General features: G+C 37.2%; 1 protein-coding gene across 24 annotated transcripts in view; it reads left to right on the top strand.

The window, feature by feature from the left end:
* Positions 1-25,619, top strand: part of ADGRL2 (adhesion G protein-coupled receptor L2) — a 194,649-nt gene that overhangs the window by 118,208 nt on the left and 50,822 nt on the right. For 18 of the 24 annotated variants that reach the window (XM_034779316.1, XM_034779315.1, XM_034779311.1 and 15 more), the window contains exons 4-6: positions 13,973-14,082; positions 18,881-18,895; positions 19,767-20,567. In XM_034779316.1, coding sequence (XP_034635207.1) covers positions 13,973-14,082; positions 18,881-18,895; positions 19,767-20,567 — 926 coding nt within the window. The remainder of the gene's footprint in view (positions 1-13,972; positions 14,083-18,880; positions 18,896-19,766; positions 20,568-25,619) is intronic. The other 6 variants (XM_034779314.1, XM_034779320.1, XM_034779318.1 and 3 more) reach the window with 1 other exon arrangement.

Here is a 25,619-nt window from a genome sequence, read left to right as displayed (position 1 = left end):
TTTCACATTCTGGAAGTTTACTTCTTCCACAGAACTTAAAGAGCGCACTGATCTTTGTATTTCAATTAAGCTTTTTAGTTAAATGCAATAAGAAAACATCTTTTATTGAACCCCATAGATCTTGCATTTGCCCAAGCTATAGTCTTAAATTGGACAGACATTCTGATGGCATTTTGACATTAATGAGGTTACTGAACTGAAAAAGTTTAAGGGCCAAAGATGTGAGCAACAGTATGATGTTACAGAATTTCTTTCTTTCTTTCTTTCTTTCTTTCTTTCTTTCTTTCTTTCTTTCTTTCTTTCTTTCTTTTTAAATAATGAAGTTGCAACTAATTACTTAATAAATTGACCATGATTACTGAAAGACATAGTAATTCCAGTCTTTATCCTTTTTTTATGTAGACCAATAATACACCTCTTCCCCTCCCCTGCCCCCCCCCAAAATCTGGACCCACAAATTAAAGGGGAGCCACAAAGTGTTCTTTTATGAAATGTAATAACCTTGAATATACTTGAATATACTAAATGTGTATATATAAATATATATTATTACATTTACAATAAAATCTAACTTTTTAGGGTTTGTAGTCTTAAAAAAGATTAAAAATATCTCAGTGCTAAAAGAAAACTAAAAATCCTAACTAGAACTTCAGTTTCATATAAAGATTTGCTGCCTGTGTCATACATTATTTAACATGCTCACCCTGTTTAGATCAGTGACATAAAAGTGCGTGCTAGTTTCTCAGAAGAGTACTGTCTTTGCCGCATCACAGCACACTGCCTTGTACTCCCAGACTTGCACATGGTGTTAGCAGATATTTAAAGCACTTCAACCTAACATTTTATAGGTCATGATGAACTGAGCCTATAAAACAAGTTACTGCTATGAAGTTAATGCAGTCTTAGAGTGTAGCATAGACTGAATATTTTACTCAGTACTCATGTAATATTTTTAGTTTGCTTGGGAAACATCAATGGGGGGGAATTCTTATATCATATAAATTTGCAGTGTCAAATCTGTTTCATAACACAACTATGGTACAGAATTCTGCACTTCAAATTTACTATCTGGAGTCATATATTTTTTCAAGTTTGTCACTAAAGTATGGCAGTTATACCTACAGTTTTGATTTCTTAATACATACATAGTCTCTAAAAGCCTTAAAAGATGAATTGCGGATTTAAAAAAAAGCATTTTTTGAACAAATGTAGGGGATATTATAATCTCAGACCTTCGCTACATGCAACAAGAACCTGGCGTCCCTGCCCAAACTCTTTTAGCTTAAACATCTTGCAGTGAGAGACCTTAATATTTATTAAAAACATATAATATCTCATCTGGCAAGATATGTACTTTTTCCTTGTGCAAAAGCTTCCACATTAAATTATTAGTGGCAGTCTGTGCAATTAAGATCCTTTAACCTTACCGTTCATTACTTCCAATATAATGTTCTCTTTCTCACTTTTAGCTGAAGGGACAGAGTTTTTTGAAAATGTATTTAATCTAAGCATTTTATCAGCACTGTGAAACTATTGTTTCAGCATAAATCAAACTGTGCTTCCTAACCCCAGGATTTGTATGAGACCATGTTTCTGTTTAACAACAAGCCATTTTGGACTCAATTATTTTCTAATTTAAAAGTAATAATGACCAGTTCTCTACCCATCATCTTTCTGATGTTAACTTCATTTCTTATATACAGTGAACTCCGCTGTACTATTATGCTTCCAAAGCTGTAGGTGTTTTCTTATCTAGAATGTAGCAGCACAGATATTGCCTTCAGTGTATTATTCTAGTGCCAGCATCACAGATGGGCATGAAAACCATCATTTACTTTGTATATTTAGCTTTCTTAGATAATTTCACTGCCTTTGTGACAGATATAGCAAAAGGAAACCTCCTGGAGTCGCATTTAAAAAAGAGCACTTTGGGTAATATGCTGTAGACAGAATACGTATGAGTTAGTGTTCAGTTATCATGAATGCCATCAGCAATGCCTTGTTGCTTTCTTATCAGCCACTTCCTGCTGTCAGTCCAATGCTAATTTCAATAGAAAAGGATTTGCATTAAATGTAATGCAGTATTATATATAGCTAACATGGGGGTTTTAATTGTGCAAACACATGAGACTCCTGCAGTGGTAGGTAGTTTGATAAAAGGATTAGATTATAAATATTTCTGTCGCAATTAAAGATTAGCTCCAAGTTGATAGAGATGAGCTAGAGAATTTTTTCATACATTTCTTACGCAGGTGAGCCTGCTTTATTTTGTATGTAAAAACCACAAGACACCCATTTCTGCAAATGTAAAAGCAAGCAAACAAACAAAAATCCACCCTACTTCATTGGGTTAAGACTGGGCACACTAAGATTCAGAAAAAAAAAAAAAAACAGTTTAAACAAGTAATTTAATCTAAATGCAAATCAAAATACAGGGGAAAAAAGTAGCACTGTACTTCTTGAGTTAGAAGAATGGGAAGATACCTTTCCTGAGGAAGTCTTGTACCTGGAAGCCTAGTGAGCTTTCCAGATGATAATTAGATCCAGACATCACTGTGGATAATGAATAACTGTGCTTTTGTGACAGGCTTTCCGCTGAATAAAAGACAGTACTTGTAGTAAGGACTTTGAGATACATTTTAATGAAAATGACACCACTGTTACTGAGTTGATTGAAGACCCTACAAGAGACAGCACTTCTGTCTCAAGTTTTAAACCATATTGGGAAAAGAAATCAACAGATGAAATCAAAAGGCTCTAATTTTGTTTTTAGTCATCAGTTCAACATATATTCCTATAAAGCCATAAAGCCCAGACTGAAACGTGAAGAAACGGTTTAAAAACCGTTGCGATGTTGCTGTCAGATTGTAGTCTAATGAGTACCTTTAAAAAACTAAAATAAAAGGAAGTGATGAAATTAGTTATCTTTGGGCCTAAGATTTCAACTCTTGTTATGTATTTTGCCTCTGGAGGTCTGTTTAGCTGCACACCTGAATCACTGCCATAACCCTGTGAAATCAGCAGATACCTAGTGATGGCACAGTGCCTTTGTTGATGAAAATCATAACCAAAAAGGGGTGTTCTCCAGGGCAGGTTTACTAAAAACAATTTATTCTTTTTCACCTTATAAAACTCATCTTACATGCAGGTTCTTTTGCATTATTACAAACTCTAATCCTCTGAGTGGGTAATTAACGGACCAGAAAAGCCATTTGTGGAAAGGAAGAGCCATAAGGGTGAAAAATATTTCTTCACTGAATGATCTTTAAGGAGTAAATAATTACAAGAGCGAGAGGTTTGGGATGACCAACCTAAATCTGAGTATAATTAGGAGGAACACAGTCTGGAAATTGAAGCACTTGGCATGTGCAACAATTCTTATATCATAAGACTAATTAAATATTTAAAAGCGAAAATACTCACACTATTTGAAGAAAAATAACCTGCCACAAAAGGGTCGCTAACTTTGCAGATAATTAGCAAGGGTTATGGGGGGAAGAATATCACAGATTGGCTCCAAGGTTCCTTTGCAAGGTCATATCTTATTATGCTGTATCTTTTATATGTTCTGGTAACAAGTTTCTTGCTAATTTAATCTAACTAGGGCATCCCATAGCGATTTCCCATTTCCCTTGTTAAAAATGTGATCATTTCTCTATGTGCAAACTGCAGTAGGTGAACATTTTTATACATAATTGCTCCTAATTGATACAGGTCAAATATTTTTTTTAATTATTCAAGAGGAAGTTTTGAAATTACGAACACAATATTGATGTTTAAAGATCAGTTAGGTTTTTTTAATTTTGGAATTATGCTTTTCTCTCCACTGTATAGTGAGACCTGGTGACCCGGTGAATTCAACCTGGTCTCAGTGGCCTGCTCTGTACGTAAATAAGGCTTACTGTCTTACTAAAACTAATCTACATTTATGTTGAGTGTGCAATTCTACAAACGAGAGTTGTGCTAGATTAATAAAACCCTGAGTGAGTCAAACCTAATTTGCATTAAACTGATGCAAAGGTCCAGTCAAATTGTAAGGAATTATCAAAGTGCCTGAAGTATCAGAAGTTGTATTAACAAATAGCCATTGTAACTTTAAAATTGCTTATATTAGTAATAAAGGGGGATTTGAGGGGCAATTTTAAGATGCATTCAAGATCTGTATAAGTTAACTTGTAGAATAAATCTATGCATACTTTCATAATTTATGGTACAATACATATTACTCAGAGAATCACATTAAAGCGAGTAGGAAGCAGTCTTAATTTGTAAAACTTTTAACTACATTATGAAAATGGTAAATGCCAGCCCATGGATAAAAAAGAATTACAGGGTTGCAGAAATGAGCATAAAATAATTTTTACTATCATCCGGTGCTTTTTATCTTTGTGTGTTCATTACAGTACTAAGCATGAGAGGGAAAAATTGGGGTTAGGTTCCCCCCCCTTCCCTACACTTTTTGTATTTTGTACTATAGTGCTATATGTTAGAAATTAATATTAGAATGTAATTTGACTACATTAGCACCAAATTCTCTTCTGAAACCTGAATAGCTTCCAAAAGACAATGCCTGCACCTAAAACAGTGCCGGTTTTTGTGAGAATCCTGGTAAGCATTAGCGTGAATATCTGCATATGCTCGCCCAAGTAGAGGTGTTACTCTAAAAAACTGGCTTACTTGCCCTATTAACCAGGGGAAAAGAGTTGGAAAAAAAGACGGGGAGAAAAATTATCCAGTACCTGTGGGGAAGGACAAATGAGGATAATCTGTGTCACTTACTCAAATACTTTGATAATACTTAGTTTACATAGCTAGATAAGCACACCCGTGTGTTATTTACTCCTTTTCAGTGGTGAAATGGTTTACTTGAGTGCTTTGTACAGAGCACCCCACAGCGTCTGTTAACCAGGGTCTGCTTATGCTTAGGTTTGTCCTTTACCAAATTTACACTGCCATTCTCCCTATGCTGTGCCCTCACTTGCAACAAATAAAGTAAAATAAACATGTATGTGTTTTTATTCCAGCTCCCCCACCCCAGCCAGAAATGCAGCGGAAATCCTATTTAGTACGTAGCTGATTTCTTCTTCATGCTGTCACACTTCCCTTTTTTTGTTTGCATGCACAGCTAGAATTCATTGCAAGAATTTAGCCCAGGAAAATAAAAGAGGAGATGGTCTACTTAAGATCATTCTTCGTCTGAGGACTAGAGACGATTTTCTTTTATATTAGATTTATAAGTAACACCTAAAATTACTATACGTGAAAGATATTAAAGAAAAAGGAATTATTTTATTTTGTGTTCTTTCTATATCTGACTACACTTTGTGTATAGTTAGTTTCACTGTATCTCCTGTATAGAGCATAGCCAGTTAGATCATCAGTGTCCCCTGTTTTAATAGGTCTTTTCCACAGCAATAAGGGAGAGAGAAACATTTCTTAAAAATAGGAAAATGTGTTTGTAAAACCACATAATCGGCAGAGAAACTAGGGATAGATGAAATACCTGAAAATCCTTTTAACTCATGTTTTAATTGGCTTGATATCAAGTTTATGGTGTCCCTGTAGTACTGGCATTCACGTCAATAAACAAAGCTTTAAAATAGGAATGAATTGTGGCAAGAGTAATCTAGCTGATAAATTATCTGTGAGTAACTAAGAATAGTTTAAAGTTTCCCGTTTCTAACATTTGGCTGCTTTGAATTTTGAAAACATGAATACTAAAAAGCAGCTAGATCAACACATTAAAAATTGTTAAAAGTGTGAGGTTGAAATCAAGAAAAATGAGGCTTACTTCAGCATACAAATCTAATATGCATCTATTGATATTGAATCAGAGGAGATAATCCTATGAAGGAGATTGTGGGAGATACACTTTTTCTTGTAATTTAACAAATTTAAATGTTTATCCTTCAAAGCAATTGTTAAATCTTAACAGTTTTAATCCTGAGAATCCTACAAGATTACAATGCAATAGGCAGCAGATATTACTTATGAATTATGACTTCATATTTATGTGACAAATGGGAACGTTACTATGGAACATCTCCTTTTGCCATATTAATTACACAGCATTTAGCTTCCTAATGTTATGTTGACTTAGTAATTAGTAAGACTCAACAAATCATCAATATTATATTTTTCTCAACCCAGTAGTGTCAGAATTGTGGATAGTAATCAACTGTCTCAAAAAAAAAAAAAAACTGAAAAAAATGTATTATTTCAAAATGTTTTTTCATTCAGACTGGCCAAGGAGTGATGTAAATTGTGAGACCAGCAATGTGAGTCTGCAAACCAATTTCTGGGCTGCCTTAATAATGGTTTAAGAGTCAGAAAGATCTCTAACATTTAAGCAAATTGCTAAGGGCCAAATTCTGTTCTCATATGTGCACATCCATCTCCCATTTTTCGTCTGATTGTTAAAACCAACATCAAAGCAGGTCAATTTCTGGTTTCCCTCTGAGCTGAGTAAAGTGGGTGCTATTTTCCTTTAAAGGAATAATCTTAGGGGTTACTATCTTGCAAACGAAGGAGTCCTATACACAGTAGTAAGAAAATTGCCAGTGAGGCATACTTTACTTTTAAAAAGCCAGGTATGCAGTCGCATATCAGTCTTGTCAGAGGGTTGTGGTTTGCAGGCAGGGGGAGATGTTCACCCTCTCTGCATGTGTTGACTGTTGTATTGTTACTATTTCTATAGCAACATTGATGTTGCAACAATGACTGCCGCACACCTCTTAAACCTGAGCTCAACGGCCAAAGCTAATATTGGTTCTTTAGGGCTTTCTTTCTTGACAATTTCTCTTTTGGGATTAGGATAAGCTCAGTTTACCAACTGTTTAGGTATCATATCTAGCATGTAGTAAAGTATTAGTCATAGCATGTAGTAAAGTATATGTATTTTTAAAACGTTGGATCCCAGGAATATAATGTTCTTGCTACTTTGTGTTGTCTATGTAACTTTCTAAGGCTAAATTAGAAAAAAACTAGCACTTAAATTGTGCTTGACATCTTCAGAGATGTTTGGCAGTCCTGCAAAGACTTCTCCTCCTCCATAACTTTACTCACCGAGAGTCATCCCAGTGACTGCATATAGAGCCTTGACTGCAATGGGACTTCTTCTAGTGTGTAAAGTTAATCATGTGCATAAGTTTTTGCAGTATCAGTGCTTTAATTAATTTCTGTTATCCCCACATCCCTAACAACTTATTTAAATTGATATTCCCATTTTACAGCTGAGGATACTAAAGCAGTGTGGATAAGTGACCTGTTGAAGACACAAAAGCAGTCGTTGTCAGAGCTGGAATTAGAATTTGGAAGTTGCTGACTTGAGTCAGATTCTCAAAGTATTAGTCCATGCGTCTTCCCATGTAAAGTAATGCTAATGCTTATATTTGAATTTGAATTTTTTCAAAAACATTGTGTACATACATGTAATTTACATATTAATATTGGGAAAGTTAGCATGACCATTGTGCATGTGAAAATGCAAGTGCATTGGATATCTCAATTGCAGGCCCATCAGGAGTATCTCTAAAGCTAGGCTCTGGGTCTGCACTATTTTTTCTATTTAAAAGGATGTTGTTGCACTGCAACATGTGGGATATATATCTGCTTTGGCCATAACACATCCATCAACCCCATCCAGTCTTCATTACCTGAGGCACAAGGGGTGGGGAAATGAGCAGGAACAGCATGAGAAGCAGCTACTCACTCAACTCAACTCAGTCTGCTTTCATCCCTCAAGTGGATGAAAACAGGCTGCTGTAGGCAGTATGCAGGACCATATTACCATGCAAGATAGAGCCCTATAAATTATTTAATCAATTTGTCATCAGAGCAAGGCGCAAAGAAATCTGATTTTCAGTTTCAAAAACATTTTTAAAATAGTTTTATTCCTTTATCTGTTTGTCAGTTAACTGTTTTGTAAGCTTGTGTCTTCTGTGTACTGATGATGACTGCTCAGTATTACATATTTACTTCATGAAAAGTTGCATTCACAAAAATATCCAGAATTAAGAATACAGGGACAAAAATATTCTGATAACCTCAGAGTTTTGACCTGAACTTTTGTCCTCTTTGACATGCCATTGATTTTTTTATGGTACATTATTATACTTGTTAGATTATATGCTCAAAACACAAAGCTTTAGAAAGAGAAGTTAATAAATGGGAATTATTTCCTATGTCCGCTAAAAGGAACCTTATAGATTATATTTAAATACGACCTCCCCTTATTCAAGCTGTGTGAGCCATCTAATGTTAAAGTCATGCCAGTGTATGACTTTCCAAATTTCAGTACTACTTTAGTTTTCCAGTTCTGCCATGATATACCGCGCTTTTCGTTTTAATGCTGGAGTTTTTGTTCAAGTCCACAGATTTTGCATTTTTAATCTTCCTTAGAACAGTAGTGAATAATGGCCCCTGGCAGAAGATAATGAAATTTTCTTAATTTATATTTTCAAGCAGAAGCCTCAATTGAAAATGGCATTCTATGGCCTGGAGACATAGCTCTAGTGCATGTTTCAGGGGAACTGTAATAATAATGCAATGCCAACAGTGACGGGGAATGATAGGACAGTGAAGAAGTAATTTAAGGAAGAAAAGAGAATGTACGAAAGCTTTATTGTAGCATATCTAATGATCTGCTGAAGATTCCCAATGGCTTTTGGAGCATGACAGAAGAAACTAATGTTATCTTGCCAAAACAGAAGCCCCTGCTTAATCAGCAGAATAAGACTATTGATTAAAACACCTCACACAATACATTACACGAGGAATCTCATCTCCATACTTTGCACTTGGTAAAGTATAATAATGAGCATAAGATAATCAAAAGAAGAGCAGAAGCAATTTGTTGGGAATTGTACAAGTCAAGATTAGAGTTTAAATGCAAACAAATTAGCATGGAAAGTACGGCTGTCTTTAAAGCTGAACACATGAAGGTAACATATAGTACAGGAAGAGATTTGTGGTGGGTAAAAATACTTGCTGCAGCCATACTGCTACTTGTTTCATTTACCATTTTCTCTCATTTTCATCTGATGTGTGAAGGAGCATTCCTACATTTGTACAATCATCCTCCTGAGGTGAATGGAGTTCAACATTGTTCTGTAACTGTTAATTTAACTCTGTGTTTGATTTCAGATTACCATAAGTGACATCTCTGCATTATGAAAATTTAACCTTTTCATTCATACTAAAATGATAGCGAAAAGGCAGTGGTAGAGTACACAATTACACCTTAACATTATATTCCAGCAGGCTAGCGTACTACTTACATTTCCTCCTGGAAAATTCTTTCCTTTGTTAACATAACGGGCTAGGTAGTCATTCCTTCAGCATTGCAGTTAATCTCTGCTTAACTAGAGTTTCTAATTTAATTCATATACTAGTCTTTACAAATCAGTTATCACTGCATTTATATAAAGTCTTGCACAAATCAGGTTTATTTGCTTTTAAGTGACAAATTCATTGTATCATCAGTCTTTGTAAATATTGTGGGTGCCTTAAAGGTTACTGTTAATCCTTAATTATTTAGAGTGACAGTCTCTGGAGGCTAAAATTAATTTTTCTTGGTAATTATTAATATTTTATATACATTTTTATGTTGAAAATTTAAAAGGGTGTTATTCCTGTTCACTGGAAAAAACCTGAAATGTTCAGGAAGGAGTGGGATTCATTACAAGTGTTTTTCTTTTAAATGCTTTTCTCAGCAAACTAGAAAATAATTAAAGAGCGCCATCCTTAATTCCTGATATAACATCTTACTTATTCTTGTACAAGTTAATAAAATGAAATAATAAAATAACAGTGAACTCCAGCTCCTTAGGAAGTCAGTGGAAGTTGCAGGTGAGTCATGCAGCCTAGGAATCAGACTCTTAAGAGTCTTAAGGATGCATAGTATCTCCCCTCTTTGTTCTCATTGTGGTGTATTTAACAAAGATTAAAAAAGCAGGAACTGCGTACAAAAGTGGTGGTTAGCAGAAATTAGTCTTTGTGCTCAGATGATGCTACACTGAGGGCTTGTCTACACTTATAGTGCTGCAGCGGCAGCACTGAGTGGTGATGCTACCTGAGCTGATGGGAGAATTTCGGTGTAGAGCCTTCACCTCCTCGAGAGGTGACAGCTGTGTTGAAGGGAGAATCCCTCCTGTCAACATAGCACTGGGGGTTGGTCCATATAATTGTCACTCAGGGGTTTGGAAAATTCATGTAAGTTGGTAGTGCAGACCAAGAGGGGGGGAAGGATAGCTCAGTGGTTTGAGCATTGGCTTGCTAAACCTAGGGTTATGAGTTCAATCCTTGAGGGAGCCACTTGGGAATCTGGGGCAAAATCAGTAGTTGGTCCTGCTGGTGAAGGCAGGGGGCTGGACTTAATGATCTTTCAGGGTCCCTTCCAGTTCTTTGGGATAGGTATATCTCTATATAAAAAAAATTCAGACTGTTTAGGCCTGTTAATTTTTAAAGGACCTTCCAATATAAAGTCCTAATGTGTTTTTAAAAATTAAAATTTTGGGATATATAAAAAATCAGAGAATTCACAAATGAGCATCTGAAAAATATGTAAGGGAACTATAAATGTAGGTGGACACAGAACACTCAAATACTCCCACATTCCAGGAAATGATACAAATTTAATGACTTGCCTATAGCTAGAACAATTTTAAAATAGATTTGGATAGATGGACCAAGCTAACATTATACTGGTTAGAAAAGACGACATCGGTTACAATGAATGTACTTCAAGTTAATTATTAATGACACTCCTTCTCTAATGGTGTCTAATACATTTTTACCAATTGGCAGTACCTTTATTTCCATATTTATTTGAGGTTGGAAAACCCTGTGAGCTAGCAGCTTTCAGAATAGGGTTTCTCTCTCTCAACAGGATGGCAGGTGAAGGAGAGGAGAGCAAGACAGAGAGACTTTGTTGCACAGCTTCTAATAGTGTAATAGAATTTGGCTGTGTATTACACACTTGATTCTCATGGCATCTCAAAATGATGAAGTAGTAATTAGAGTGGTGACTATGTAAGTTTGGTATTCCTTTTTCTACTTCCCCAGTCCCTCACACAATGCATAAGAGAACAGGAAGGCCCTAATTTGGAGAGTGCATGGAGGGCCAAAGGCACCTACACTGTGTGTTCTCCAGCATTGATTCATAAGAGTATATTTCCTCTCAGTAGCTCTCTATACAGAGCCTCAGCAATGTGTGGCTCAGCGACCAACAGGGATTGGGTATGAGTTGGGATAAGCCACACTTTGTAACATGTTCTCCACACAATGTATGTTGTAGTTTGTGAAAGATATTGCATTGCCCCTTTGAGCAGCTGTAGCTAGTGCTCTGTGGTTTTCACTCAGAGAATCAGGATGCATGTTGGTTGGGCAGGCAGCCTTCAATAGCATGGCAGGTGTGTGGGGGAGGGGAGGGAGGGCAGCACAAAAGCAACAGGGGTCTCCACATAGCTCCGTGTGGTGTTCTCATGGTTCAACAGACCATGCAAGAAATCCTGGCCATCCCCCAATCCTGTTCACAACCACCAGCTTCCTGGTGTTCAGAGGAAAATGTACTTGTCTACTACTTCAAAAGCCACACTAGTGAAGTTAGTAGAGTCCTGGCTTCTGGGTTTACTTGGCCAGGAAAGAAGATGGCTCACTGTGACACACACAGTTCTGCACTACCATTTGAATGGTATAGTCCTCAAATAAGAAAAATATGTTCCCATGATTTCTTAAGTTATACTTGCTTTACCAATTTAGAGATATTATGAATTAAAGAACAGAATGATCTCACACCTGTTTGTAGTGGATAGCTGTGGAAAAGCATTGACACAAGATGGATTACCTTAACTTGCAACCTCGTATTCAGGAGTGTGGGAACTCATAGTAATAGAGAAGTTGATATACAGCTGGAGTCAAAGGCTAGACTATTATTTAAAGTTCTGGCTTTCTGGCAACAAAATGGCAAATGAAATTTAATGTCGATAAATGTAAAGTAATGCACATTGGAAAAAATAACATACGATATGATGGGGGATAATTTAGCTACAACTAATCAGGAAAGAGATCTTGGATTCATCGTGGATAGTTCTCTGAAGACGTCCATGGAGTGTGCAGCGGCAGTCAAAAAAGCAAACAGGATGTTAGGAATCATTCAAAAAGGGATAGAGAATAAGACGGAAAATATCTTATTGCCCTTATATAAATCCACGATACGCCCACATCTTGAATACTGCATACAAATGTGGTCTCCTTATCTCAAAAAAAGATATACTGACATTAGAAAAGGTTCAGAGAAGGGCAACTAAAATGATTAGGGTTTGGAACGGGTCCCATATGAGGAGAGATTAAAGAGGCTAGGATTTTTCAGCTTGGAAAAGAGGAGACTAAGGGGGGATATGATAGAGGTATATAAAATCATGAGTGGTGTGGAGAAAGTGAATAAGGAAAAGTTATTTTCTTGTTCCCATAATATAAGAACTAGAGGCCACCAAATGAAATTAATGGACAGCAGGTTTAAAACAAAAGGAAGTTCTGCTTCACACAGCGCACAGTCAACATGTGGAACTCCTTGCCTGATGAGGTTGTGAAGGCTAGGGCTATAACTGGGTTTAAAAGAGAACTAGATAAATTCATGGAGGTTAAGTCCATTAATGGCTATTAGCCGGGATGGGTAAGGAATGGTGTCCCTAGCCTCTGTTTGTCAGAAGGTGGAGATGGATGGGAGGAGAGAGATCACTTGAGCATTACCTGTTAGGTTCACTCCCTCTGGGGCACCTGTCATTGGCCACTGTCGGTAGACAGAATACTGGACTAGATGGATCTTTGGTCTGACCCAGTATGACCTTTCTTATGTTCTTTATTCAGTTTGCTAACAAACAAAACTCACCCATGAGAAGATGAGCCAAGCTCTTTTCTTTTTAGACACCAAACTATCTGACCTTTTACTTTCCTGTTTCTTTTCATAGGACACTTAAGAAAATAAAGAAAAACACCTTAAGTTTCGCATAGCTCTGGTGAAGCTATCTGATGATGTTGCCTTTCAAATGCCAACCTAATATCTCTTCTATATTTTTAAATCTGAACAACAGTCTAAAACAGTTGCCAGTTTTAACCATTACTATTTTTTGTACAAAATAATTTAAAAAGCAGTTGTTCCTGTCTACCACGAAAGCTTTTGTGCAAAGTTCTATCTAATGGCACAATTCAGTAGGTTTCTAAAGTGATCTGTTAACTGTTTTAATAAAGAGCTTTTTTTTTTTTCTTGGAGGTTATTTCAGTTTAAACAACTCTCTGATGATTCAGCAGTTTTAACTGTTATTTTAAAATATCCTTATCAGGTCATTCTTTGCAGTGACTTCTCCTACTTCCTATAATCCAACAGAGAAATAGCTATGTTTGCAATGGGAAGTTTAGTAATACATTGGTTGTTCATTAAACTTCCATGAGTGTGAAAGTTCATGTTCTTGATCTGTAGTAACCCCTCAAAACAAAATCACAGCTCTCTTTCGGTACAGAAAACAAACATTCAGGAGCACGTACATATCTAAAGAGCAAGGGAATTGGTTCTGGCATAAGCAAAGCAACGTCAAAACTATTCATATTGATTATTTCATGCTATTTTAATATGCAAACATCTCACATCAAAACAGTGCTCCCTATTGATTTATTACATGCTTCATTGAGTAGCAGTATGGAGCCAATGGGGTAGTTACCTCAATCAAAGGGGTGGAGTTAATATTTGGAGTAACATTGACTCCCAGATCTAAGGGTATGAAGCTTGAACTGAAATATTATCTTGAAACTTTATTTATGGATGTTAACTGATCTGATATTAATTATTTCTGTTTCCTTATTGATTGGATTGCCCAAGTATGAAAGGAGTCTGCTCTGTATTACACTATTTTGGTATAAACTTGCAAACTAAAATCTCGTTTTAAATTAATTAGCTTACTTCTTGTTCCACTTACAGGTGCAACAACCGAACACAGTGTATAGTAGTTACTGGGTCAGATGTGTTTCCTGATCCTTGTCCTGGAACGTACAAATATCTTGAAGTTCAGTATGAATGTGTTCCTTACAGTAAGTACAAACTTTTTTTGTTCTTGTTCACTTCCTTCAGCCTTCACACTTAATGCTGGAGCGCTATTACATGCAAAAGAAGCATATGTTTATGGCCTACAGAACCATTATGCATGCAGAGCACTTACAGACGAGGGCCTCCAATTAGCTTCACGAAGTGTGGAAGGAAGCCATAGTGTGATGCTGGCCAAGTGTCTGTCTGTGTTCTTAAGTGTTTGGCTTTTAAGGCTACTGTTTTTCAAGAAACAAACTTGAATTAGCTATTCAGTAGGCTAGATAGAAATTTGTTCTTTTGCCCAGTACCAGTTGCTGACAAATTGGTTTGGCTCACAGTTTTCTAAAGAAGGAATTGACTTCAATTTTAATCATTATCAACTTGAAAGGCTACCTGCTGTGTGGTTACTTTGGGTGCATGACAGAACCCACTACAGAGGTATCAGAGGCAAGTGTCTCAGTTATTATTACTAAATTTTGAAAGAAAGCTTTGTGCTTTCAGGTTCAGGAGCACATTCACACGTGCACATGAATTCAAAATTAATAATTTATCATTAAATTGATAAAATATCTCTTAGTATCACATAGGAAAAAGAAATAGACATTCATCTTTAACATAAATAAAACAATTTGTTTTATGACTGGAAATAATCTTTCAAAAAGAATATTTTAAAATGTAATACTCAGAATGAAAAATCAGTAGTCCGTGGCACTACAGCAGTTTTGCACAATGTCCTTTCTAATGCCAGAATTCAGTAGTATTTAAAATTATAATTAAAATTGTTTTTTTAAACTGAAGAGTGTTTGAGTTTTTAAAAGTTCTACTAATTCAACACTCCCTGCTGTTTTCATTTCCTCTTAAGGTCACTTTTTGGAGTGACTTCTCCCTCTTCCTTTAATCAAGCAGAGAAATGGACATGCTTACAGTGTGAAGTTTAGCAATACAGTGATTGATCCATAAATTGTTCCAGTTGTTAAGGTTAATGTTCTTGATCTCAAACCAAAACTTTCATTTGGACAGGAAACAAAGCTTGTCTCAAATGCAAAAAACTCTCAAGTAGCAGAAGATACACATTGGAAACACAAGGGAATGAGTTCTGGCATAAGTAAAGCCATGTCAAAACTGTCCATATTGGTTTTTGCACATTATTTTGAAATGCAAACTTCTTAAATCAAAACAGTGCTCTATATTGCTTCACTACATTAGCTTTATTCAGCATCCGTTAAAGGCCAAACACAAATCACCACCTGTTTTCATCCCTGCTGTGTATTGCTGTGTCGTTGTGAAATGAATGCTTTATGATTTTTTTCTATACCCTTTGTAGGTTGGACGCCTACTTTATACACTACTCCTTGGTACTGTTCCTCCCGTGTGTAATATTGGTGACCCGTTGTAACCTTTCTTCTTGTCCCACTTTTGAGGAGTTATGTTTTATCCTGATCTAACCAATATTATTTTGTTTAATTAAAGTCACTTTTACTTTAGCACAATTTCTGTTCCCAAATTCCTAGAAAAAGGGCAGTGCATCTTATTCCAAAGCATGAGGTCAATCAAAAGCCAAGAGGTTATTTTTCCGTGGAGCCAGTTCCAGTAGCCCAATCTATAGAGAAAAGTATTATGCAAATATTATCAAACTTTAAAACAATTTTCTATGCTGTTTTAGGGAGACGTGTGGATATTCTTCTGATTGGGTATTCCTATCTACAGGGACTTTTTCTTTTTCAGTTATCAGAAGTATAGTGCCACAACGCAGCCTACGCTGATCTCTAACTTGTAGCTGTTCTATTCCTTAAAATGTTTGCTTTGTTTAATTCCATTGACGCCCCCCGTGAATTATTCTGTGTTAGTGTAACTCTGGACTCTGGATATAGATAGAGATATATATTTTTTCCAAAGTGAAGATTAGGAAGTTGTAACTGCAGCTTGCCCAGTGATGACACCAGGAGTAGTTACAACGTTGTCACAGGAATTATCCTATTGGCAACCCCCAGAAGCTTTGATGAATCAGTCCAGATAAGCTTTACCATTCAAATGCTTATCCTAACCTTGTGATGTCTCACTATCCTTTCCCATTTTTTCTCTTCCCTCTTACTACTTCCCAACATCTATCCCTATATTTCCAAAACTACTTCTCTCTGATGCCCAACAAAAATGCATTTATCAGTTCTAGTGTTCTCTCCCTACTGGGCTGTGTGTGACTGCTCTATATGAATCTTCAGTGCTCTGAGCCCTTTGTGGGACTTAAAAACACAGTGCTGACATGTAGCATGCCTGAAATCCCAAGGTTTGCAAATTGCAGTTGGCCCAACATAAGAGTTGGACTCATGTTAGGTCCCCTAGGAAGGATTTCAGAAAGGTCGTCTAGGCCTTTTGGAGGTCTAGGTGAGGGAAGAGATCGCTGATCCTACATTTCAAACCTAAAACCAAAAAAAAGTTCTTATTCCTGTTCTTATTTTTCTGAACTATCTCTTTTCCCTATCCCGTTACCCCCCAAATCTTTAATTATCACAAGATTTTGTTTTTTTAAAAAAGCTATGAAATCTCATGGTTACTTCCATTCTGTCCATGAAAGAGTAAACATGGTTGATACTGTGAGATTTTGTGGTAAAAGTTATAGCTCTCTCTCACACATAGAATTTAATGTCTCACCCTTGTATAGTGTGTAACATACTAGCTTTTCCATGTCTTGCTGGCCTTCATAAATACATAGCTACCTTGCTGACCATGCATATTGCTAGAGCTCCCTGGGTTCTGTGTTCATGGTCCTCATAACAAAATCCTTTATGAGAAACTTATTTTGTTTGCCTCTCAAAATTCATATCTATTGCTGATATTTTTCTAATCCTCTTCAATAAAAACGATCTTTTGGGATGCCCAGGTGAATCGCCATTAAAAATGGAATTCTAAACAAATTTGATATGCATTGCTTTGTCCTAAAATTAGAGTGTTATTGATTGAATTACAGAGAAATTGAGAGTGCCCTACTTGACATTTCTCTCAATTATGCTGCACAATATATGTTGATACTTTGATTGAATAACAGAAGTCAGCCCTTGTAGGATTAATAAGCAAATCAGAAGCACTACTTTCTACATCTGTGCATGAAATTTTATTTTAAGCCTTATTTGGACTCAGGAATTCAATGGAAAACATTTTAAAAGTGTTTTATTTTCTCTCTCTATTGATTGGACTTTGAAGCATTTGTTTACTTCAGTAAGCCCATCTGTCCCTGAAAAGCGTACAGCTGTACACAAATGTACTCAGAGCAGACATGCCATTAATGATTTTTGTTATCCGTGTCTTTTCACAACTGCCCTACTATTACTGATTCTAAGCAGGTACAATATTGCTCTTTGCTGAGGAATAAGCTTATGCATCATAGTTCACAGATGGAATCATCTGAAAGTCACTATCAGTATTGTGGCAACCTAGAAATTCTGTTCTGTTTACTTTGATAAGTCCATAACTACAAATAGCAGGAAAATAAGTGTGTTATCTGAAGATATATAAATGAACAAGGCTAGGAAAAATACCATTCATTTCAAAAACATTAACCAAAAAAAAGTTTCTAAATTGTCCCCTGAAGAAATATTAGATGGGTTCAGTCAGTGCTGTTCTCACATAATAACACAGGTAATGTTGTTAAATGAAACCAAAAATCCACAACCTTTTATGGAAGAAAGAAATATGTTTCCTAGATAATACCATAATACTGAAGGTGTAATAGCTGTACAGGTAGTTTTCATACGCTTCTTTGGTATCAACAGATACTGTTATAAAGGAGTGGTACAACTGGCATTGTCCAGGTCATTTATTGAAACTGAAGGAACATACTTCAAAAGTCCCACTGACAGTGTGAACTGGTTTTTATGGCTAGTAATTATTGGGAGGCTATTTACTGGTTGGATTTTGGTTGTAACACCGTTCATGTAACTACATAATCTATTCCTTTAAACTTCTTTGGGAAAGAATTGCTTCAGTAATGTAACAACTCTGCTAATCAGGTTTGTTTTATGAAGCACTTTCCTTTAATGGTGTGTGTGGTGGTGGAGATGGTATTTGTTTTCAATGCTTCGTATGATTGTCTTTACATACTAGCTTGCTGTTTCGGGCTTAGTCGATGATGCTGGAGAATGCCTGAATGAGCTAAATGTTAATTTTTTTCTTCTCTTTTCTTCTTGCTTACTGTGCTTTTGCTTCTTCCTTCTAGATATTTTCGCTTGTTCCTTTTACTCTGCATTTCTAGACTGAGAAGTTACAGTATTCTCAAGATTAACATTCTGGGGAGGGGGAACCCTAAGGAAAACTAAAGGCAATGAGCCACTTCACTTACAAGAAAGAAAAACAGAACACTGACCTAGGGATTATAAGCATGCGCCCACACATGCGCTCACACACACGCCCACACATCCCTACCTATGTATAATATATATTAATATTTCATTTTAAAAAAACAACTTGATAGGAATATACATTGCATTTGGGAAGGGTATGTATATCATGCATTAGTGAAGTCATTCATTATTTATTCAGGTTCACTAAGTGAAACTACATGCCAACATATCGGTGTTGCCTCCTTAATCTACTAAAATGATTGATCCATGTTCACTTATGTAACTTTAGAATCTTTCTCCTGCTAGGTTTTCCTGTTGTCTGTTTCTCTTTATCCTATATAGTGCAGTTCTTATTCTCCCTATATTTAGCATCTGTTACTAATTTAATCTTAGATTAATAGTCAATTTATGTTAATCTTCTTTCTTTTTTCCTTGCACTTTTTTATTTTTCTTCCGATGCTTAAAATAGAAGTGGAGCAAAAAGGTAAATAACGTATACAGTCCAAACCCCAGCTCCTTGTTATGTGCCTTATGGATGTTAACCTCCTCCCTTCCCCTACCCACAACACTCTGATATTATGATAATCAGCAGGATCTCATAAGTACACCTCATAAAGAAGTCGTCTGTTTGCAGTAAAGAGACTTGGTTGTTTAAAGTAGGTGGTGGGATATAGTGTCTGAAAAACTTGGGGCTGGAGGAGAGATTCCCTTGCTTTCTCTCTTTCCCTCTCTTTCTCTCATCCTTGGGTACTTTCCTGTTAATAAAATGTCATCTTGCCTGGCTTCCAGAACCCACTCCATAGCATGCCTTGGTTACAGGGTTTCCTGGTCTGTTTCATTCATTGCTTTGGTTGTGTTTTGTTTTCTCTGCTCCTAATTGCTTTCTCTATATACCTGATGATTTGTTTTGTTTCTTTATTTTTAATCGAGGCACCTCCTTTTTCAGCCTCACCACTTCTTAAAGTTCTAAACAATTTGATGTGATTTTTTTTACTGAAATGACCTACCGCACTACTACACACCAGTTAAAAGCTCTGGAGCCTAAATGCTGTATTCACTAAAGTCTAAGAGTAGTGAAATTGCAAGAGTAGCTCTACATTTTTAGATGTACATGTGTGCTATTGAGCCTTGGTCTGTACTAGTGAAAACAGTTCCCATCCACTTTACATACCGGTACAATAAGAACATGGTAACTTTAAGAAAAGTGGATGATAAAGAGTGATAATTGCAATTATTATAAAATTAAATGAATCTTTTCTTCCTGACACAGTCATTATGACTTACCTAGTCTGTTTGGTTGCATGAATGTTTTAATTTGACATAATTCTTGTCTTACTTCTCTCTGTGACTGTTAGTTTTTGTTTGCCCGGGGACGTTGAAAGCAATTGTGGACTCACCGTCTTTATATGAAGCTGAACAAAAGGCAGGTGCTTGGTGCAAAGATCCTCTCCAGGCTGCAGATAAAATATACTTCATGCCATGGACTCCATATCGCACTGATACTTTGATAGAATATGCTTCTTTAGAGGACTTCCAAAATGGACGCCAACAGACAACTTACAAACTTCCAAATAGAGTGGATGGCACTGGATTTGTGGTCTATGATGGTGCTGTATTTTTTAACAAAGAAAGAACCAGGAACATTGTAAAGTTTGACTTGAGGACTAGAATTAAAAGTGGAGAGGCCATTATCAATTATGCTAACTACCATGACACTTCTCCATACAGATGGGGAGGAAAGACTGATATTGATTTAGCAGTTGATGAAAATGGTTTATGGGTAATTTATGCAACGGAACAAAACAATGGAATGATAGTTATTAGCCAATTGAATCCATATACTCTTCGCTTTGAAGCAACATGGGAAACCACATATGACAAACGGGCAGCATCCAATGCTTTTATGATATGTGGAGTCCTCTATGTAGTCCGATCAGTGTATCAAGACAACGAAAGTGAAACTGGCAAGAATGCAATTGATTACATTTACAACACCAGGTTAAGCAGAGGAGAATATGTAGAAATTCCCTTCCCCAACCAGTACCAGTACATCGCAGCAGTGGATTACAACCCAAGAGATAACCACCTGTATGTGTGGAACAACAACTTCATTCTCCGATACTCTCTAGAGTTTGGCCCACCTGACCCAGCCCAAGGTAAGCATTTGCTTTTACTTCTGCAGTTCACTTGTGTCATCATTAATATAACATATATTCTGACATTTTTGTTTATAGACCTTGATTTTGGCAGAAGGGCAAGGATTTTTTAGGTACTCAGTACACATGGCAGTGTTACTTTATGTTAGTATGACACACATTGAAGTGCCTACTTTGTAGCTCACAAGAGAATTATTTTATTAGGAATAAATGCTTGTATTTGGGTCACCTTTACTAGAGGAGATCTGTTGAAATAAGACTTATTTCATTCATTTTGAGCCAGAAACCTATTAGCATTTGTGCTCTGATTCCTGACTTTTAATTGATTACAGTATACCTGCAGACCTTTTAACTTCTTGGCACCAGCAGTTGAAGGAGATGTGTGCTAGAAGGTCTTGGGGGGGACTGATGGGGTCAATGTGCAATGCCAGGTATAAATGTTCTTAAGTTTTTCCATCCTGCTTGCACTGTCTCCAGTATCTGCTTAGACAAGATTATCCTACATCTTTCTAGCAGATGATGACATTGTGGAATTACACATTAGTCTTCCAGGTAAGTCTGTAACAATTGCAGTTAATCTGAAATGAGCACAACTATCTGCATCAGCTCTCTTCCTCCCCCCCCCACCCCCGTCCCCCTTCTCTTCCCCAAAAGAGGCCTTTTGGGACACAGATCTCATAAGAAATGACTTCAACAAGTATGAACCACAAGTTAATACCTAGAGATAGAGTAAATTCATGAAGAACTACTCTGTGTGGAACATTTTGGCAAGGGAGATACAGGGAAAGGGAAGAATTTTGACAAGCTTTTTTATCATTGAAGGCAAATGTTTCACTTCTCATGTCATTAATGTGTACATTTAGTAACTTTTTTTGCCACTTCAGAAAGTCTTACAGTAAGGTCTTGTCTACTATGCACAAAAGTTGTGCCACTTCAGTTATACTAGTATAGTCAAAGCGGTACCATTCCCACTAGTGCGAACACAGTTATATTGGAATAAGGGTGCTTTTTACCAGTATAGCTATTCTTAGTATGGGAAGGAGAACAAGCTATGCTGATATAAGGTACCTTCGTACTACTATTGTTGCGTCCACACTAACGGTTGTACAGGTATACCTATTTTGATAAAAAAAATCCCACACCCTGACATAATTATATTGGTACAAAAACTGTATGTAGACCAAGCCTTAGATTGTTTTTGGAATGTTGTTATGTGTTGTAACTGGATGCTGCAGAATGTTTAATGATGATGGGGTCAATTGGAAAACAGATGCTGGTTCTAAGTATTTTATGGGACTGGGGCAACTGCCCTAGTGTTCGTTTCACTATTGGAGCTCTAGTCAAAGGGAATTATTTTATTAGTCAGAGCTTGAAAGGGAGTAAAAAGCTTTTTGAGCTCTTTGCTAATACTACTCTTCCCTTCCTTATATAGAACACAGTGTTTTCACTGTTCGTCCATGAAGGTATCTTTAGAAAATTTTGGTGGTGGCTTGAGAGTCTCTGTGTAATTATCCTGTTGCAGTTCTAAGCTCAGTGGAAGACAGTGACTGTATATTGATTTTTAATTTTATTTTACTACAGACACACAAATAAATCTATGTACTTGTTTCTCTTAGCGACTGGATGAACAAGAAATAGGACTGAGTGGACTTGTAGGCTCTAAAGTTTCACATTGTTATGTGTTTGAGTGCAGTTATATAACAAAAAAATCTACATTTGTAAGTTGCACTTGCATGATAAAGAGACCGTACTACAGTACTTGTAGGAGGTGAACTGAAAAATACTATTTCTTTTGTTTATCATTTTTACAGTGCAAATATTTGTAATAAAAATAATACAAAGTGATCAGTGTACACTTCGTATTCTGTGTTATAATTGAAATTGATATATTTGAAAATGTAGAAAAACATCAAAAATATTTAATAAATTTTAATTGGTATTCTATTGTTTAACAGTGTTATTAAAACTGCGATTCATTTTTTGAGTTAATCACGTGAGTTAACTGCGATTAATCGACAGCCCTAATATATATAACCTAATATATAACACATACATATATACACATAAGAACTAAAAATAAATTTTACCTCGTCTCCTTCAATCTAAAGGTATGTCTACACTGCAGCTGAGATCATTCGTCCCAGGTTGGGTAGATGGATTTGTGTTAGCGAGCATGCTAAAAATAGCAGTGTAGCCTGAGCACCGGCTCAGTCTAGCCACCTGGGTGTGTATCGGGGGGTCAGAGCAGTTTTGTACTCAGCTAGCCCGAGCTGCTGGTCAGTGGGTATTTTTAGCTAGCTCGAGAAGAGCTAGCAGGAGTCTGTCTATCCGTGCTGGGAAGCACTCTCTGAGCGTCAGTGTAAACATACCCTAAGCCAGCTCCCCATAGTTAAAGAAACAGCACATTGAAGAGGGACATAAGCTGCCTAATATGAATGCCCTTTAAATACACAAAAATAAAGTCATAGCGGGATTAGGAAGACAGCCCTTAAAACCAATATTTTGTTTGTATAAAATACTCAGATGACTTTAGTGTCAGCATAATATTAAATTAATCTGTGAAAATTGACCATCAGTTTTCTTATTACAGTACAATGTGATTGTGGTGTCTTTATGTGTAAGACACTTATTGGTAGACTGGAGGTCAAATTTTGAGATCATTGGTTTTGTTTGTTTGTAGTTGCACAAGATCATTTATAACAACTGTCAATGCACACTTTATATGCGGAACTCATTTTCAGATGGTGTTGTGATGGCCAAAAGTATAACTGGGTTCAAAAAAGAATTAGGTAAGTTCAGGGAGGATAGGTCCACCAATGGTTATTAGCCAATATAGTCAGGGATGCAACCCCATGCTCTGGGTGTCCCTAAACATCTGTCTGCCAGAAGCTGGGACTGGATGTTGGAATGGGTCACGTGATAATTGCCCTGTTCTGTTCATTCCGTCTGAAGGATCTGGCACTAGCCACTGTCAGAAGACAGGATACTGGGCTAGATGGACTATTTCTCTGACTCAGTATGGCCATTCTTATGTTCTTAACTGTCTATTTATAAAGTTGGGTGTTGTTTCTACATCTTTTAACCATAGCACCTTAGTGTTTTGCTGCCTTGTCCTAAAATACCCTAGTATCATGCATTTAATGATGTCATAGAGTTAGTGCTGCAAAAGCAGACGTCCTGGCTTTGACTTCTTCTGTTGGAATGGTTAATTTGGGGCCGTTATGGAAAATTTAGCAATCTGTGTCACTTCTCTTTGGAATGGGAGCAGTAATGACTCTCTCTGATCCTTCTGTCACCTGTCTATCTGCTGTCTTGACTCTGTCAATGCTTGGCTACACCATAACTTCCAAATGCTGAGTGTTTCAAAGACTGAAGTCCTCCTGGGTAAAAAGACTTCTTTGTCATATCTGACTCGCACGCCTGAAGTCAGACATTCACATTACTCCCAAGGCCAAAAATCTTGGACTCGTTCTTGACCTCAGACCTATGTTTTCCTTCTTCAGATGTCTTCCTTATGTTTAATTCTGCCTACTGCAATCTCTAGAATATTGCCAGTATTTGACCTTACTTTGACCCTGCCTTTGCTGAAACCTTTATCCATGTTTTAATCACAATCTCTCCTATTGCAATTGTCTATTTTACAATTGTCCTCATTCCTTCAGGAATTCAGAGTGTTGTGACCAAAGTACTCTCTTGCACCAAGAAACAGACCGATATCGTATCGGCCTTTTCTCTCCTTCACAGTCCCTTCCCTTGACTTCATCCTTTGTATGCTATTTTCCCCCGCTCTGCACTTATGGGAATTACTGTACAAAGTTCTGTAAAGTAGTCTCTATGCTACCGCTCCCTCCACAGCACTTTGATACTTCGTATGATTGAACACCACATAAAAACTGTGTAGGAATGTGGTTTCTTGGGTTAAGTGAAAAGATAAGTTTTTAAAAAGTTATATTCCTAAATTCGTAATAAAATATATTTGGACTTAAAATAATAAACAGATGCAACTCAAAACAAGTGTGTAAACCATACCAGATTCTTCTTTACTTGCCTGGCAAGCCGTGTGGGTGAGGATACTGCATTTTTTCAGATGTAAAGATTTTATTAAGATGATGATTAAAAAAAAGTGAACGGTACAGAGTTTAAGCATAGAAGTTTCTGGTTATCAGGGAATAACACACAGATTATCGAGGGTGCAAAGTTTGGTTTAAGATCGGGTGGCATAAGGAATACATAATCTGCAATATCCCCGACTGGGGGTAAAAGGTTGATGGGGCAAAGTACAGAAGTTCATAAAGTGGCTATGTTCGGGTGTGGAGTATAATGAGTGGATATGATGATGAGGATGGATTGACTCTCATTTAGTGAGATTTAATGTTCAGGGAGTTTATGGTTCCAGTTCATATGATCCAGTGGAGAAAGTCTCTTGGTCCCTTTCTCGTAGTCGAAGAACGATGTCACTCTGGCTCACGCCTCCTGGTACTGTCAGTGGCCAGTGATGTGCCTGATGTAGATGTCCCTGGACCATCGGATGGTGTCTGAGACCATGAGGCACCGCATGAGCCATGCATAGCGTTGACAAATCCTGCAGGTCCGCAGCACACACTCGTTGCAGGGCTCTGATGATCAGGACGTCCATCTGCACCTCGTAGCCCTTCACTCTCAGAGTGTCGGCCAGGAGGGCGTACTTTTCCAGCTTACGATCTCGGGCTTCACAAAATACCGGGGTCCTGTTATCAAAGAAGATCGTGATGTCGACGAGGATGATCTTTTTCTGGGCCTCGTCGGTGACGACGACATCAGGTTGTAGCTGGCTGTTGGTACCGGGGATGGCGCAGTTCACGGAGATCTCCCCCAGGTGTGGTGCAATGGTTTTCACCAGGCGGTTCTGGATGGCGTTGTGGCGTAGCTGCCAGGCTCTGGAGTGGGGTTTGCAGCTGCATAGGACGTGGGGCAGCGTCTCCTTGGAATAGCCACATTTCCTGTCTCGGTTCCCATGGTGGATGGCTCCGTTGAGCAGGACGCAGTTGAGCCGGGCACGGTGGATGAACTGCC

This window comes from Trachemys scripta, chromosome 8, assembly GCF_013100865.1.
Source record: "Trachemys scripta elegans isolate TJP31775 chromosome 8, CAS_Tse_1.0, whole genome shotgun sequence".
Lineage (NCBI taxonomy): Eukaryota > Metazoa > Chordata > Testudines > Emydidae > Trachemys > Trachemys scripta.
This window is presented reverse-complemented; position numbering and strand designations above follow the sequence as displayed.